Source organism: Saccopteryx leptura, chromosome 1, assembly GCF_036850995.1.
Source record: "Saccopteryx leptura isolate mSacLep1 chromosome 1, mSacLep1_pri_phased_curated, whole genome shotgun sequence".
NCBI classification, from domain to species: Eukaryota; Metazoa; Chordata; class Mammalia; order Chiroptera; family Emballonuridae; genus Saccopteryx; species Saccopteryx leptura.
The window spans coordinates 349,553,914-349,572,756 of record NC_089503.1 but is presented as its reverse complement, the minus strand read 5'-3'; the positions used below and the strand labels follow the sequence as shown (position 1 = coordinate 349,572,756).

At 39.8% G+C, this 18,843-nt stretch overlaps 1 protein-coding gene and 1 non-coding gene across 7 annotated transcripts in view; one reads left to right on the top strand and one right to left on the bottom strand.

The window, feature by feature from the left end:
- FILIP1 (filamin A interacting protein 1) overlaps window positions 1-18,843 on the bottom strand; it is a 242,283-nt gene that overhangs the window by 82,049 nt on the left and 141,391 nt on the right. For all 6 annotated transcript variants that reach the window (XM_066358995.1, XM_066359000.1, XM_066358997.1 and 3 more), the window contains one exon: window positions 1,934-2,107. In XM_066358995.1, coding sequence (XP_066215092.1) covers window positions 1,934-2,107 — 174 coding nt within the window. The remainder of the gene's footprint in view (window positions 1-1,933; window positions 2,108-18,843) is intronic.
- On the top strand, window positions 6,106-6,215 carry LOC136390285 (U6 spliceosomal RNA). Its single transcript, XR_010748704.1, has one exon. It is a non-coding gene; the product is annotated as a U6 spliceosomal RNA (small nuclear RNA).

The window sequence follows — 18,843 nt, the reverse complement described above, 5'->3', positions numbered from 1 at the left end:
CGGGCAGAGCATTGGCCCTAGACAGGGGTTGCCAGGTGGATCCTGGTCAGGGTTCATGTGGGAGTCTGTCTCTCTATCTCCCCTCCTCTCACTTGGAAAAGAATAAAAAGAAAGGAAAAAGAGCTACACTATCTGCTCATAGTCGCAGGAGGATAATGGAAGAGTGATGTATTCAGATTTTTGTGTCTTGAAGTTGGAAATAGGACTCCTACTCCTGGGTAACATGAATTTGATTGTCATGAAGCCCAAAGGCTTCAGAGACCAAAAATGGTCTGATGGTAGAAGATAAATATTTTCTCCTTCTAGCATCCTATTTCTCTCGTAAAGCAGTACTTCACTATTTTGGCAGCATTGGGGAAGGTAAGGAACCAAGAATCATGCCCAGCTAAGCCAGTTCCAAAAAGACAACCCACAGAGTAGGTGTGTTCTGTCCTGCTCTTCTGTCCATGAGGCAGAAACATTTGGTTTAGGTCTATTTTCTGAAGGTAGGTCAGAAACTTCTTTCTTTGTGTACTGTCCATAAAACTTAGTGCACTAGAGGCAGTGATTCTGGGTAAGTGTGTGTGCTCTGCAGACCTACCTCTCTTTTGAGGGGAGAAAAGAATTAATAAGCTCTAATAATACTATTTATCCAAGCTGAGTTCTTCAATCCAGGTGATTATAATAATAACATAAAACTGATATTTTGACTTCTAATGTCTTTTACTCCTGGACTGTATCTTATTCAAACATCTCTGCATTTTAGGAAAAGATGAGAACAGATCTTCACTTAGTCCTTGTTGCAGAAAACAGAAAATTATAGGACCTTCTATCTGTTGTGAATACTGTAAAAATAAAAAGACCTTTCTTGCAATCTGTTACACTGGCTGTGCAAAGACTTGACTAAGTTAAATTATAATAAATTGCTTCAGAGTTTAAATTTCCGTGTTCTTTTTCATTTATGATACTAAATTCACATCTATGAACTTTTTTAATTTGAATTCTGGTGTCATTATGGCTACAATCATCAACTATTTCCCTAATTCAGCTTCTAATACAATGCGAGAGCATTTTTAACATGTAGCATAATGGATAATTAATAACAATAGTCAAGAGTTCTTAATTCAATCTCATGTAAAATTCTTATATATAACCTTATTAGATTTAATTTCATCTTAAAGAATTGCCTTAAGCATTTCACTGGGATTTTGCCACCACCAATGTATTTTAGCTAAACTCACATGAGATCATTTTAATTATCACAGAGTTGTTAAAGATACCAAAGCACAGTGGCTTTATAACCATAAATATAGGCCTGAGCTGCGGTGGCGCAGTGGATAAAGCATCGACCTGGAAATGCTGAGGTCGCCGGTTTGAAACCCTGGCCTTGCCTGGTCAAGGCACATATGGGAGTTGATGCTTCCAGCTCCTCCCCCCCTTCTCTCTCTCTCTCTGTCTCTCCCTCTCCTCTCTAAAATGAATAAATTTTAAAAAAAGAACAGAAATATAACCATAAATATCAATAATAAACTCAATTTAATTTTAGGTTATTATCAAACTCAATTTGATAATAACCCTTGATGACTCAATGCTAAAACTGATAAACACTTCAATTTTTTTCTATTTTTAGTGCTGCAAATTTTACACACACAATCTCTAAGAACAATGAAAGAATAACACTGCAAGAGCACGTAACTATCAGGATCACATGAGACATACATTTCAGGCTCTAAGTATATTCAGGGAAATGCTTCTAAAATTCTTGTCATTAACATGGGTCTGCAATAATTCATGAACTATTTCATTAGTTTAATTCTATATTAGTATACCAAAAAAAAAAATGTTGCCTTTGAAAGAACATGTTAAAGCATGTAAAATGGAAGCCTGTGGAGATATAGTTCAGATACCACTCTAAGGTTCCCTTCCGAGGGGATTGCTGGTATCATAGTCTCACCTCTGAAATTGGTTTCTCATAGACATCTTCTCCTATGGATTTCTCCTGGGCGAGGATGGCGTCTCGGTGTAGGACTCGCAGCACTTTCTCCGGCTCCGCGGACCCATAATGAGCCTCCAGAACCTCAGGCTTGGTTTTCTCCGTCTTCAGCATGTGGATCACATCTTCCCTGGCCTGTAGCAGAAAGTGCAGCAAGGTCAGAGGGTTGGCAGCATAAATTGCATGCTGGACTCACAAAATCAGCATGCAGCTTATTGCATGCATCCCCCACCTCTTCAGGGCGATTGGCAAATTCACTGGGTTTTCTGTTCTTATTTTTTACCAAAAGCAGATTGGCAAGCAGAATATCTGCTTCAGGTTGCTAGGAAGCAGGCAGGCAGCAAAGGATCTGTGCTAATATTAACCACATAAAAACTGCTTTTTCTAAGTAGCACTGATTTTAAGATGGGATCAGACTGCTCCTGGGATACTTACCCCCTTCAGTGCAGAGAAGACCGATGACAATTTAAACTTTTCTAGTATTTCATTATGCTCAGTATAGTATACAAATCTTGTTTAAAATGAAACCCTGGCCTGACCTGTGGTGGCGCAGTGGATAAAGCGTCGACCTGGAAATGCTGAGGTCGCCGGTTCGAAACCCTGGGCTTGCCTGGTCAAGGCACATATGGGAGTTGATGCTTCCAGCTCCTCCCCCCTATCTCTCTCTCCTCTCTCTCTCTCTCTCTCTCTCTCTCCCCCTCTCCTCTCTAAAATGAATAAAAAAAAATTTTTTTAAAATGAAACCCTGCTCTCCCCATTTTAGTTGTAACTCTAATTGTAATTAACAAAAACAGCCTGTATTTGTGATTTTCTGTTTCCCATCAAGTGATTTATTTTGCACAGAAACACATGTTTGGAAATTCCCGTGTTGCTGGAGTGGGCTTTCCAAACTAATAGATTCACACTGAAGGTGAAATTTGAACCCTTTAACATACAGATTGCCAATCAGATGAATCAGGTTGGTGGGATCAGAGTTGTTTTTTTCGTTTCTTAGCAAAACTTTAGTATCTTGTTGAAGCTCTTGAAAAACCACATAATTATAGGTTCATATCATATTGACTATGGTCCCTATCACATAACAAAAATACATCTGGATGTACTTTCTACAGGTTAGTAGTGATTATCTTTCTAGTTATAATGGAGCTAACATTTGTTAAATGTATTTCCATCTGGTCCTATACATGTTTTTCCAGTAATTGTGATGGGTATGGGGTATCCTGACTTCATTTTAACTTATACTAAAGAATAAACTGATTGGCAACAGAGTTCAGTCTGCGACACTGGAATAATTGAAATGATAAACCTGGTTTATTATCATGATATTCTAAACATGGCAGCTAACTACATAGTTAGCCCTGAGATGGCACCATTATAAAGTGGTCTTTCTAGAGGTTTCTCACTTTTACTGCTAATTCATAATCTCCAAAATAATCTAATTCCAGGTGGCTAAAGACTTATTTATTACAAAAACGTCAATGGATTAGAATTTGCAGATCTTTTTCCCATGCTGTGTCGGCCACATCTAATGTGCTCTTTTCAAGACAAAAAATGGAAAATATTAATTTTAAAGAACCTAGTGGTTTGGAACTAGTGAAAAAGTTAAAGTCAGAAATAGTTCAGTGGCAAGGCAATGAGCCTCCTTGTAGTGCAAAAGGACACAAACACAGATGTAGTGTCAGACTGGACTGCACAGTATCTCTGGATAAGTTAGAAAAGGTGCTGGGTGATATAGCCCAGAGTTAGAGTGCACCTTGCCTCCTGAGTAAAGAGTGGGCTGGATTTCAGCACCTATTTATCCTCTCTCCCAGCCACCCTTGTGGGACGTATAACTCCATGTCTGTATATGGTGTCCCTGCACTAAAAGAGCCTAAGGTATGTTAATTATTATTAGTCTTCAGGCAGGAAGTACGCCCTATGTTTATCACACAGGTGGATATATATGGCATCTTCTAAAATAATGGTTCTCAAACCTGACTGCACTAGAATCACCTGGGGAACTTTTAAAAATTCCAATGTCCAGCCTGACCAGGCGGTGGTGCAGTGAATAGAGCATCGGACTGGGACATGGAGAACTCAGGTTTGAAACCCTAAGGTCGCTGGCTTGAGCGCAGGCTCATCTGGTTTGAGCAAAGCTCACCAGTTTAAGCCCAAGGTTACTGGCTTGAGCAAGGGGTCACTCAGTCTGCTATAGCCCCTCGACCAGGGCACATATAAGAAAGCAATCAATGAACAACTAAGGTGTCGCAATGAAGAATTGGTGCTTCTCATCTCTCTCCCTTCCTGTCTGTCTGTTCCTATCTGTCCCTTCCACTGTCTCTGTCACACACACAAAAATTAAATAAATAAAAAAATAAAATTCCAATGTCCAGGCCTTCCCAGACCACTTACATTCAAATCTTTAGGAGAAGGAACTAGGCATTAGTACTTTTTAAAGCCATTCAGGTGATTCTAGAGTTGAAAATACTGTTCCACACAAGTTAGTTAAGAGACCTAGCAACCATATTGAATAGAAATCCTTGGTATTATCTAATCTAAACTTCTCCATTTCGGTGCATTTTCTATCTTCAAGGGCATTTCCTTTTACTGTTTGCAGAAAGGTGTTATCACCTTGCTCCTCATACCTGAGATCAACCTTTGCTTTGGCCAAAGTTGAAGGAAACCATTTGTCTTAAAAAGAAAAAGAAAGAAAGAAAGAAAGATGGCCCTGGCCAGCTGGTTCAGTGATAGAGTGTTGGCCCAGCCTGTGAATGTTCCAGGTTCAGTTCCCTGTAAGGGCACACAAGAGAAGTGACCACCTGCTTCTCCTCCCTCCCCCTTCTCTTTCTCTCTCTCTCTTCTCCTCCTGCAACCATGGCTCAATTGGTTCAAGCACATCAGCCCCAGGCACTGAGGATGGCTCTGTTGAGCCTCTGCCTCAGATGCTAAAAATAGCTCAGTTGTGAGCAGCCCCAGATGGGCAGAGCATTGTCCCCAGATGGGGGTTGCTGGGTGAATCCCAGTCGGGGTGAATGCAGGAGTCTGTCTCTCTTTCTACGCTCCTCTCATGAAAGAAAGAAAGAAAGAAAGAAAGAAAGAAAGAAAGAAAGAAAGAAAGAAAGAAAGGAAGGAAAGGAAGGAAAGGAGGGAAGGAAGGGAAGGAAGGGAAGGAAGGGAAGAAAGGAAGGAAGGAAGGAAAGAAGGAAGGAAGGAAGGAAGGAAGGAAGGAAGGAAGGAAGGAAGGAAGGAAGGAGGGAAGGAGGGAAGGAGGGAAGGAGGGAAGGAAAAAAGGAAGGAAGGAAGGAAGGAAGGAAGGAAGGAAGGAAGGAAGGAAGGAAGGAAGGAAGGCAGGCGATTCCCGGCCAGGGCACACAGGAGAAGCACCCATCTGCTTCTCCACCCCTCCCCCTCTCCTTCCTCTCTGTCTCTCTCTTCCCCTCCCGCAGCGAGGCTCCATTGGAGCAAAGATGGCCCTGGCGCTGGGGATGGCTCCTTGGCCTCTGCCCCAGGCGCTAGAGTGGCTCTGGTCGCAACAGAGCGACTCCCCGGAGGGGCAGAGCATAGGCCCCTGGTGGGCGTGCCGGGTGGATCCCGGTCGGGCGCAAGCAGGAGTCTGTCTGACTGTCTATCCCGGTTTCCAGCTTCAGAAAAATACAAAAAAAAAAAAAAAAAGAAAGAAAGAAAGAGGGAGGGAGGGAGGGAGGAGAGAGGGAAGGGAGAGAGAGAGAGAGAGAGAGAGAGAGAGAGAGAGGAAAGAAGGAAAGAAGGAAGGAAGGAAGAAATAAGTGCTTGCTTCAGCAGCACATATCTTAAAATATGAACAAGGCCCTGGCCAGTTGGCTCAGCGGTAGAGCGTCGGCCTGGCGTGTGGGGGACCCGGGTTCGATTCCCGGCCAAGGCACATAGGAGAAGTGCCCATTTGCTTCTCCACCCCCCCTCCTTCCTCTCTGTCTCTCTTCCCCTCCTGCAGCCAAGGCTCCATTGGAGCAAAGATGGCCCGGGCGCTGGGGATGGCTCCTTGGCCTCTGCCCCAGGCGCTAGAGTGGCTCTGGTCGCGGCAGAGCATAGCCCCCTGGTGGGCAGAGCGTCGCCCCCTGGTGGGCACGCTGGGTGGATCCCGGTTGGGCACATGCAGGAGTCTGTCTGTCTCTCCCCGTTTCTAGCTTCAGAAAAATACAAAAAAAAATAAATTTGAACAACACAGAGAAGATTCGCATGGCTCCTGTGCAAGGATAACACATAAATTCATGAAGTGTTTTATATTTTTATGGATTTTAAAGTAATGGTTATAGGGATTCTCAAGGAACAATGTGAGAACTTAAAAAAGAGATAGCAAGCATAAGAAAGAACCAGTCCGAAATAAAGAATACAATATCTGACATCAAGAATATACTGGGAGGAATAAACAGGTTGGATGAAGCAGAGGATCAAATCAGTGATTTCAGAGACAGAGTAGAAAAAAATCACCTGATCAGAGCAGAAAAAAAAATTGTAAAGAATGAGGATAGTTTAAGGGATCTTTGGAACAACAGGAAATGTAACAACATCCATATCATAGGGGTACCAGAAGAAGACGAGAGAGCAAGGGATCAAGAACTTATTTGGGCCCTGGCCGGTTGGCTCAGCGGTAGAGTGTCGGCCTGGCATGCAGGGGAACTGGGTTCGATTCCGGCCAGAGCACATAGGAGAAGCGCCCATTTGCTTTTCCGCCCCCCCCCTCCTTCCTCTCTGTCTCTCTCTTCCCCTCCCGCAGCCAAGGCTCCATTGGAGCAAGGATGGCCGGGCGCTGGGGATGGCTCCTTGGCCTCTGCCCCAGGCGCTAGAATGGCTCTGGTCGCTGCAGAGTGACGCCCCAGAGGGGCAGAGCATCGCCCCCTGGTGGGCAGAACTTCGCCCCTGGTGGGTGTGCCTGGTGGATCCCTGTCAGGCGCATGCGGGAGTCTGACTGTCTCTCCCCGTTTCCAGCTTCAGAAAAAAAAAAAATACAAAAAAAAAAAAAACTTATTTGAAGAAATAATGATCAAAAAATTCCCAACCTGGTGACAGAGAAAGACACACAAGTCCAGAAAGCACAGAGAGTTCCGAACAAGATGGACCCAAAGAAACCCACACCAAGGCACATCATAATTAAAATGGCAAAAGTTAAAGACAAAGGGAGAATTTTTTATTTTTTTATTTTTATTTTTCTGAAGCTGGAAACGGGGAGAGACAGACTCCCGCATGTGCCCCACCGGGATCCACCCGGCACGCCCACCAGGGGCAACACTCTGCCCACCAGGGGGCGATGCTCTGCCCCTCCGGGGCGTCGCTCTGCCGCGACCAGAGCCACTCTAGCGCCTGGGGCAGAGGCCAAGGAGCCATCCCCAGCGCCCGGGCCATCCTTGCTCCAATGGAGCCTTGGCTGCGGGAGGGGAAGAGAGAGACAGAGAGGAAGGAGGGGGTGGTGGAGAAGCAAATGGGCGCTTCTCCTATGTGCCCTGCTTCTCCTATGTGCCCTGGCCGGGAATCGAACCCGGGTCCCCCGCATGCCAGGCCGATGCTCTACCGCTGAGCCAACCAGCCAGGGCCCAAAGGGAGAATCTTAAAAACAGTGAAGGAAAAGCAGTTAGTTACCTACAAGGGTGCTCCCATAAAACTGTCAGCTTATTTCTCAAAGGAAACATTTCAGGTCAGAAAGGATTCACGTGAAACATTCAAAGAGATGAAAAGGAAGGACTTGCAACCAATACTACCTTACCTAACAAAGCTATCATTTAAAATTAAAGGAGAAATAATAAATTTTCCAGAAAAAAAGTTTTTCTTTTTTTAGCACCAAACCACTATTGCAAAATATGTTAAAGATATAAATAGTTTACATGCTCCAATCAAAAGACATAGGGGTGGCTGAATGACACTAAAAAGAAAGAAAATTATAGACCAATATTCCTGGTGAATATAGATATTAAAATGCTCAACAAAATATTAGCAAAGCAGATACAGCAATACATAAAAGAGGTTATACACCATGATGAGTGGAAGTTATTGCAGAAATACAAGGTTAGTACAACATCCGCAAATCAATAAATGTGATACACCACAAAAACAAAATGAAAGATAAAAAGTATATGGTCATATCAGTAGGTGTATAAAAAGCATTTGACCAAATCCAGCATTCATTTATGATTAAAAAAAGAAAAAGCTCTTAGCAATGTGGGAACAGAGGGAACATACTTCAAAGTAATAAAGGCAATACGTGGCCAACATCTTACTCAATAGGCGAAAACAACAAGAATTTTCCTTAAGATCAGGAATAAGATGTCCACTATCACCATTCTTATTGGATATAGAACTAGAGGCCCCAGCCATAGCATTTAGACAAAAAAAAAGCAAGAAAGAAAGGAAGGAAGGAAGGAAGGAAGGAAGGAAGGAAGGAAGGAAGGAAGGAAGGAAGGAAGGAAGGAAGGAAGGAAGAAAGAAAGAAAGAAAGAAAGAAAGAAAGAAAGAAAGAAAGAAAGAAAGAAAGAAAGAAAGATAAGGTATCAAAATTGGAAACGAAGAGGTAAAGTTGTCTTTATTTGCAAATGGCATGATATACATAGAGGACTCTAAAGATTCCACCAAAAAACTACTAGAACTGATAAATAAATTCTTGTAGCAATATTTTTTCTGATACAGCTCCTCAGGCAAGGGAAACAAAAGAAAAAAACAAACATATGGGACAACATCAAACTAAAAAGTTTTTGCACAGCAAAGGAAACCATCAACAAAATAAAAAAACAACCCACTGAATGGGAGAACATATTTGCTGATACATCTGATAAGGGCTTAATTTCCAAAATTTATACAACTCAATACCAAAAAGACAAACAATTTAGTTTAAAAATGGGCAAGAGATCTGAATAGACATTTTTCTAAAGAGGACATACAAATAGCCAATAGACATATGAAATGATGCTCAATGTCACTAATTATCAAAGATATGCAAATTAAAGCCACAAAAAATATCATCTCATACCTTTCAGAAAGACTATCATCAATAAATCAACAAACAGCAGTGTTGGAAAGGGTGTGGAGGAAAAGGAACCCTCGCGCACTGCTGTTGGGAATGAAGATTGGCACAACCACTGTGGAAAGCCAAATGGAGATTTCTCCAAAAATTAAAAATGAAACTGCCTTTTAACCTAGTGATCCCACTTCTCAGAATATACGCTAAGAAACCCAAAACACCAATTTGTAAGAATATATGTATTCCTATGTTTTCTGCAGTGTTATTTACAATAGCAAAGATAGGGAAACAGCCCAAGTGCCCATTGTGAGTGGATAAAAATGCTGTGGTACATTTACACAATGGAATACTACTCAGCCATAAAAAAAAAAGGAAATCTTACCTTTTGCAATAGGATGGATGGACCTGGCGAGCATTATACTAAGTGAAATAAGCCAGTCAGAGAAAAACAAGTATCATATGATTTCACTTATATGTGGAATCTAATGAACAAAATGAACTAAGTAGCAAAACAGAGACAGACTCATAAATAGAGAGCAGGCTGACAGCTGTCATGGAGGGATGGGGATGCTGGGTGAAGGGGTAGAGGGATTAAACAAAAAAATGACAAAAAAGAAAAATAATCTCATAAACACGGACAACAATGTGATGATTGCCAGGGGGAGGGGAAACGGAAGAGCATATGGTGGGATAAATAGTGATGGACGAAGACTTGACATGGGTGGGTTAACATATAATACAGTGTACAGATGATGTGTTGTAGAATTGGGCACTTGAAACCTGTATCGTTATGTTATCGACTGTGACCTAATAAACTCAATTTTTTAAAAAAGTTAGAAATAAAAGAAAGAAACACAGGGCTGTGAATTTATGAAATGACAGAAAAAAAAATTGGAATCACATTTGGAAGTGAAAAAAAAATGTGACAATCGAATATTGGTGACCTAGAAGTCTCAATAACAAACTATTGTCTCTTTTCCATATTTAAATCAGATAAAGTAGGTGGGGGGGCTGGATGAAAAAGGTGAAGGGATTAAGAAGTACAAATCCACAGTTACAAAACAGTCATGAGGATGTGAAGTACAGCATAGGGAATATAGGAAAAAATATTATAATAACTATGTATAGTGTCCGATGGGTACTGGACCGGCTGAGGGATCACCTCATAAGTTACATAAATGTCTAACTGCTATGCTGCACAGCTGAAACTGATAGAACATTGAACGTCAACTACCATTTTAAATATTTAAAAAATGTTTAAATCAGGTGAAGTAAAGCCTGTTTCCTAACACTCACATTTTTACATATGAAATACACAGACTTGTAGGACAGATAGAGAATATATTGTCTTTTACGTAAAAATTTGAGATGCTGATTCATCATGAAATGTAAATATTTCAAATTGTCTGCTCCCCTGCTCATTGAAATAGATTATAGTAGATGTTTAAGAAAGGAACAGAATAAAAACAGAATTCAAACTCTTTAGAAAATAAAATGATTACTGAAGTTCAGAAAATAGGCTCGATCATGTACTTGGGTAATTTAGGAAAAAATTGAAAGACCTAAAGAAAGTGCTTAGAAGCTAGGCACTACAATATTTTAGCAAGACTAGCGATGTTTTCATTCTCTTTCTCTCTTGCTTATATGTATTTTCTGAATTTTCTACAGTGATCATCTAACTAATTTTATGAACAGAAAAAAACAGAGTATAGAATAATCATTTGGGCAATTTTGGTTTTACGTCCTTCTTTATGCTAAACCCCAGGGACACTACCATAGGCTTGTCTATAACCAGAATGTAGGCAGCTTTCTCAGCATTTGGTACCTCAAAAAGAGAGACTTTCTACTACATTTTTTATTCTAATTAGTTACATTCTGACTAGGCAGCTGAAGAAATCACAACAGAACTGTTTCCATATGGCATTTCCACAAACGACATCTCTGAAAAAATTGTTTGTTTCTAATTGTAGATTGAGGTAATCAGAGTGGCTCTCAAATGTAAATCAAATAATCTTGAGTGCATCAATTATGCTGCTGGTTAACACAAACTCACATGATCTGAGCATAGAGGAAATTAAATAAAGCTTTCAGGCAAATAAAAATTTAAATTAACATGGAAATAAAATTCACAGCATGGAATAATAGAGTGAGCCCAGCTTTGAGAAAACAGAATTTGTTTCCAGTACCAGCTGTGCAGCATGATTTGTACAAGTTGCTAACATTGTTTTGACCTATTTATTGTCTATGAAATAGGAATACAATTTTCTTATACAACTGTTGTTAGGATGGAATCATCAGATGTCAATATTTAGAATACCCAGTACAAAACTTGGCACACAGTAGGTCAAGTCAATAGTAACAACTTAGTTTTTATTAGGTCCCCATTATTAGATTCATGGGAAGAGCAGAAATTTTATAAGACATTTTCCCTAACTAAATATAATGTTTAAGACTGATATAGTTTAACAGTCTAGACATTTCACAATTTGATCATACAATTTTTTCGAAAAAGAATTTTTAAATCAGAACAGCCTTTTCCCAGAAGTTATTTAATCTCCTTGACTCAGTTTTCTTACCTATAAATATAGGGACTCCAACCACTCTGTTTCACAGGGATGATACAAAGCTCTAATAAGATCATGTAAATAATGAGCTCTTAAAACTGTATATAGGTAGCTAATTCAGTTTAAAAGTTTAAGCTATTCAGTTTACAAATATGTAAATAGGGTTGGTATTTATCTTCTTAACCAAATCTTTTTACTCTATTTGAAGAACACAGCTTCTTTTTTTCCAACTGGTGTGAAACACCAATTCTTCTTTTCCTAAAATGTGCTTATGCTTGAATTGAATTGTGATATGCTACACATACTACACATTTCATTCTTAGTTTAGTAACTGTAGATACTAATTCCCAAAGAAAAAGATACTATGGTGATGTAACATTGTGCATTTTATATATTTAGAACCACACTATTCATTATGAACTTTCTGAAAGCTTTTTAACTGCTATAATAATGAAAGGAAAACAAGTGTTGCCTATAAATTACTTCTAATTAAAATAGTTCAATATAGTGATCCAATCATTAATATTGTAGTACCTGTTTAATCAATGAGTTAATAAAGATGACTATGTGATCATAATATATTTTTACACTATTACAAACATATGATTCAATCTATGTAACTAAGATCCTACATTTTGGGGATAAAACCATTTTACATTTCTATTTTGAAAACCTTGTTAATTTTGTATTAAAAAATGTAAAAAAACTTTCTGTCCTTGAACATTACTATTTTTCACAAAGAAGTATTATCAGAAGTAAATGGTTAAAGTCCTAGGATCATGGGGAGCTGCTAAGTAGACCACTATATTTAAATCTATGTAAAGAGACCCAAGGGGGAAAATATTTTAAAAGGACTCTAGAAAAGGGAGAGAAAGTCAAAGAAGAGACAATAAAAATACTCAATTTATAGAGTCCTGGGGATGGAGGGGAATAAATATGAGATAACAGTAGGGGTATAGAAACAGACACAGAGGTGTCACATCCTTCTCTCCTATGCTACATGGTTGCTCTTTGTGCCAAGGAAGATATATAGTGGCCAAGAGCAAAGATGTCCCCGCAGAACTGAAACTGGACCAGGTGGAGCAAGGGCTTGTCTCAACTGGCTGATGAGGAGCTGGCTCAAACCATGTGGGAACTGCAAAGAGCTACTCTGCAAAGCTCAGGGCCAAGAGATGAGTGTGTGCTTCCTCTTATAAAGTCAAGGAAGGGTATCTGGAGTTTGCTTGGAGTTCAGGGATGGAGGGATGGAATAAAACACAGAAGAGGTGGAGACACCACACAGGTGGCATAGTTCCAAAAGGAGAGCTAAATCCAATCATTCATTCAATAGATATTTGTGTATGTTGGCAAATGAGTTTTTAAAATTCGTATTTTTTGAGTTTGCTCACATTTAGTGCTAAAAAATGGCACTGGGCAGCACCAGGTTTATGATCTGTGAAATTGCAAATTACCTTCCTGCTTGGAAAGGGCCATTGTCTTGCTAATGTTTGCTGGAGGAGAGTTTGTTGCTCCAGAAAGTATTGAGAAAAGAAGGGAAAAAGCCATGTTTTTGCAGAGTTTGTGCAGAGAGAAGATATGCAGATGAGGAACCAGAAGTGAGGGGCTTTTATAAGCTCTGCTGAGACTGATGAGGCCTTTGATTCTAGGAGAAACCAGAGAAGATTCTCCCAGTTGTGGAACCGGAGAATGTATCTGTGGCTTTGGGAGCCCTGTGTGTTTGCTCATTGGCTGGTGAGATTTTTTTTTTTTTTTGTATTTCTCTGAAGCTGGAAACAGGGAGAGACAGACAGACTCCGGCATGCGCCCGACCGGGATCCAACCCGCACGCCCACCAGGGGCGATGCTCTGCCCACCAGGGGGAGATGCTCTGCCCCTCTGGGGCATCGCTCTGCCATGACCAGAGCCACTCTAGCGCCTGGGGCAGAGGCCAAGGAGCCATCCCCAGCGCCCGGGCCATCTTTGCTCCAATGGAGCCTTGGCTGCGGGAGGGGAAGAGAGAGACAGAGAGGAAGGAAGGAGAGGGGTGGAGAAGCAAATGGGCGCCTCTCCTATGTGCCCTGGCCGGGAATCGAACCCGGGTCCCCCACATGCCAGGCCGACGCTCTACCGCTGAGCCAACCAGCCAGGGCCTGGTGCGATTCTTTAATAAAGGAATGGCTCACCATTTTTTGGCTCCACTGTTTGTTTGTTTTTTGTTTTTTGTTTTTGTTTGTTTGTTTCTTTTATTGATTTTTAGAGAGAGAAGAGGAGGGGGAGAGAGAAACAGACAGACAGGAACATTGATCTGTTCCTATATGGGCCCTGACAGGGGATTGAACCATCAACTTCTGTGCTTTGGGTCAATACTCTAACCAACTGAGCTATCCAGCAAGGGCTCCACTGTTTCTTTACCATCTGCCTGAATCTAATGGGAACCTGCACGTGCATGGCCACGATGGCCACAACTACTGCACATTTACTTTGTGCAGTGTATTGTATTCAGAATATAACTTTATCCTCAGAGATTAAAGCAGGGGTCCCCAAACTTTTTACACAGGGGGCCAGTTCACTGTCCCTCAGACCATTGGAGGGCCGCCACATACAGTGCTCCTCTCACTAACCACCAATGAAAGAGGTGCCCCTTCCGGAAGTGCGGCAGGGGCCAGATAAATGGCCTCAGGGGGCCGCATGAGGCCCGCGGGGGCCATAGTTTGGGGACCTCTGGATTAAAGTCTACAGGGATATAGACAAGCAATTGAAAGACATTTACAATATAACATGATGAAAGAGATACAGGGAGCTAAGAGCTTCATTAGAATAACACTTGACTTGAAAATGAGTTAACAGAGGAGGCTTCCTGGAGGAAGTGACCCAAAATTTCACAAGCACTTGAGCTAAAGAAATATTGAAGTAGATAGGGTAAGAGTGTTTTGGCCAAGAGAAGACTAGGCAAAGGCCAAACAGATTTTTTTTATTATTTAGAAAATTAAATTTAACAGGGTGACACTGATCGATAAGAGTACATAGGTTTCAGCTCTGGTTGATTGGCTCAGTGGTAGATCACTGGCCCAGCATGTGGATGTCCCAGGTTCATTCCCAGTTAGGGCACAAAGAAGTGACCATCATCTTCTTTACCCCTGCCCCTCGCCCTTCTCTCTCTCTTTTTATTTCTCTCCTGCAGCCATGGCCCCAGATGGGGGTTGCCAGGTGGATCCCAGTTGGGGCACATGCAAGTGTCTGTCTCTCTAACTGTCCTCTTCTCACTTGTAAAAGAACTAAAGAGAGAGAGAGAGAGAGAGTACATAGGTTTCAGGTAAATGATTGTATAGCATTTGAACTGTTGCTTATGTTGTATACCCATCACCGAAAGTCAAATCATTTTTCATTACCATATATTTGTCCCTCTTTACTCCTTTCCTTCACCCCTTCATCTACATTCCTCTCCTGCTGGTAAACACTCACTTTTATCTATGTCTGTGAGTCTCAGTTTTATATCCCACCGATGTGTGAAATCATTTAGTTCTTAGGTATTTCTGATTTACTTATTTCACTCAGTAAAATGTTCTCAAGGTCCATCCCTGTTGTTGCAAATGGCAATAGGTCATCATTTCTCATGGCTGAGTAGTATTCCATTGTATATATACCACATCTTTTTCATCTAATCTTCTACAGAAGGATACTTTGGTTGTTTTCATGTCTTGGCCACTGTGAATAATCCTGTGATGAACATGGGGGTGAATGTGTCTTTATGCACTAATATTTTCAAGTTTGGGGGTAGATACCCAGTAGAGGGATTACTGGGTATATGGTAATTGTATCTTTAATTTTTTGAGGAACTACCATACTTTCTTCCATAATGGTTGTACTAGTTTGCATTCCCACCAGCAGTGAATGAGGGTTCCTTTTTCTCCACAGCCTCTCCAACACTTATTACCTACCTTTTTGATAATAGCCAATCTAACAGGTGTGAGGTGGTAACTCATTGTACTTTTGATCTGCATTTCTCAAATAGCTAGTGAAGATGACATTCCTTTTATATATCTGCTGATCATTTGTTTGTCCTCTTGATAGAAATATCGTTCAGGTCCTCTCCCCATTTTTTAATTGGATTGTTTGCTTGTTTGTTGCTGAGCTTTAAGAGTTCTTTATATATTTTGGATATTAACCCCTTATCAGAGCTGTTGTTTGCAAATATCACCTCCCATTTAGTTGGCTGCCTATTTGTTTTGTTGTCAGTTTCTTTTGCTGTGCAGAAGCTTTTTAGTTTGATATAGTCCCATTCATTTATGTTTGCCTTTACTTCCCTTGCCTTTGGGATAAAATTCATAAATTGTTCTTTACGGCCAAGGTCCATGAGTTTAGTACCTTTGTTTTCTTTTATGTAATTTATAGTTTCAGATCTTATATTTAACTCTTTCATCCATTTTGAATTAATTTTTGTGCAAGTGACAAACTAATCAAGCTTCATTCTTTTGTGTGTGGCTTTCCAATTTTCCTAACACCATTTATTGAAAAGGCTTTCTTTTCTCTGTTGTGTGTTTTTGGCTCCTTTGTCGAAGACTATTTGTCCATATATATATGGCTTTATTTCTGGGCTTTTGATTCTGTTCCATTGATCTGTATGTCTGTTTTTCTGCCAATATCATGCAATTTTGATTATTGTGGCTCTATAGTATAATTTGAAGTCAGGTAGTGTGATACCTCTGGCTTCATCTTTTTCCTCAGGATTGCTTTAGCTATTCAGGTTTTTTATTGTTCCATACAAACCTGGTGATTTTTTTTTGTTTCATTTTCTTAAAAAATAACATTGGGAATTTGATGGAAATTCCACTAAATTTGTATATTGCTTTGGGTAATATGGCCATTTTAACTATGTTGATTCTTCCAATCCATGAACATAGAATAGTTTTCCATTTCATTGTGTCTTTTTTGATTTCTTTCAATAATGTTTTGTAGTTTTCAGTTTATAGGTCCTTCACCTCCTTTGTTAAATTTATTCCTAGGTATTTTTGTTGTTGCAATTGTAAAAGGAATTGTTTTTGTTTTTTGTTTTTGTTTTTAGTTCATTTTCCAAAGTTTCAACATTGGTGGAGGAAAGCAGTAGACTTAAGTATATTGATTTTGCATCCTGTGACTTTACTATATTGGTTTATTTTTTCTAATAGTTTCTGGTGGAGTCTTTGGGGTTTTCTAGATATAGGATCATGTCATCTGCAAAAAGTGATACCTTTACTTCTTATTTCCCAATATGGATGCCTCTTATTTCTTTCTCTTGCCTGATTGCTCTGGATAAAACTTCCAAAACTATGTTAAATAAAGTAAAGAGGGTGGGCACCCTTGTCTTGTTCCTGATTTTAGAGGAAGAGCTTTCAGTTTTTCACCATTTAGTATGATATTGGTTGATGGTTTGTTATATATGGTCTTTATTATGCTGAGGTACTTTTCTTCTATACCAATTTTATTGAGTGTTTTAAACATAAAGGGATGTTGTATCTTATTGAATGCCTTTTCTGCATCTATTGATAGGACCATATGATTTTTGTTCTTTGTTTTGTTGATGTGGTATATTACATTGATTGATTTATGTATGTTGAACAATTCTTGTGTTCCTGGAAAGAATCCTAGATGATCATGATGGTTTTATTTTTATGTGTTGTTGTATATTTGATTTGCTAGTATTTCTTTTTCTTTTCTTTTCTTTTTTTTAGTGAGAGACAGAGACAGAGAGAGGGACAAAGAGACAGGAAGGGAGAGAAATGAGAAGCATCAATTCTTCATTGCAGCACCTTAGTTGTTCACTGATTGCTTTCTCATATATGCCTTGACCAGGGGCTCCAGATGAGCCTGTGACACCTTGACCAAGCCAGTGACCTTTGGGCTCAAGCCAGCTCCCATGGGGACATGTCTATGATCCCATGCTCAAACCAGTGACCCTGTGCTCAAACTGGTGAATCAGCACTCAAGTAAGAAGAGCTAGCACTCAAGCCAGAGACCTTGGGGTTTTGAACCTGGGTTCTCTGTGTCCCAGGCCAATGCTCTATCCCCTGAGCTGCTGCCTGGTCAGGCTAATTTGCTAGTATTTTGTTTAGGATTTTTGCATTTGTATTTATTAGAGACATTGGTCTGTAGTTTTCTTTATTTGTGATGTCTTTGCCAGGTTTTGGTATCAGGATTGTCTGTCTCATAAAATGTATTGCTTCTTCTATTTTTTGAAACACTTTGAGAAGGCCAGGAACCAAATCTTTGAATGTTTGGTAGAATTCACTAGTGTAGCCATCTGGTCCTGGACCTTTATTTTGGGGGAGATTTCTGATAATTGTTTCTTTTTCCTCCCTGCTTATGGGTCTATTTAAGTTTTCCATTTCTTTGTGTCTCAGTCTGGGAAGATTGTATTGTTCTTGGAATTTATCTATTTCTTTTAGGTTTTTTAATTTAGTGGCATATAATCTTTCATAGTATTCTACTTTGATCCTTTGTATATCTATGATGTCTGTTGTAATTTCTCTTCTTTTACTTCAGATTTTGTTTATATGAGTCCTTTCACTTTTTTCCCTAATGAGAACAGCCAGGGGTTTGTCAATTTTATCGATCTTTTCAAAGAACCAGCTCTTTGTTGTATTAATTTTTTCTATAGTTTTTTATTCTCTATTTCATTTAGTTCTGCTCTAATTTTTATTATTTCCTTTTTTCAGCTGACTTTGGGTTGCCTCTGTTCTTCTTTTTCTAGTTTCTTAAGATGTGATGTGCCTGACCTGTGGTGGCGCAGTGGATACAGCGTCAACGTGGAAACACTGAGGTCGCCGGTTCAAAACCCTGGCTTGCCTGGTCAAGGCACATATGGGAGTTGATGCATCCTGCTCCTCCCCCTTCTCTCTCTCCCCTCTCTAAAATGAATAAATAAATAAAAAAAAAAGATACTGTTTGAAAATACAGTCATTTAAAAAAAAAAAAAAAAAGATGTGATGTTAGGATGTTTACTTGGGATTCTTTTGTTTCTAGATATTACTCTGTAATGCTATAACCTTTTTTACTACTGGTCTCACTGCATCCCAGATATTTTAATATATTGTGTTCTCATTTTTTTTGTCTCATATATCTTTTGATCTGTGCTTTTATTTCTTCTTTGACCTGGTCATTTTTAGAAGTATGTTGTTTAAATTCCATATTGTTGTGGCTTTATTTACTTCCTTTTTGCTGCTGAATTCTAATTTCAAAGACTTATGGTCAGAAAATATGTTTAGTATAATTTCAATCTTCCTAAGTATGTTGATGTTAGTTTTGTGACCCAACATATGGTCTACCTGAAGAATGTTTCATGTACACTGGAAAAGAATGTATAATCTGATGTTCTGGGATAAAATGTCCTG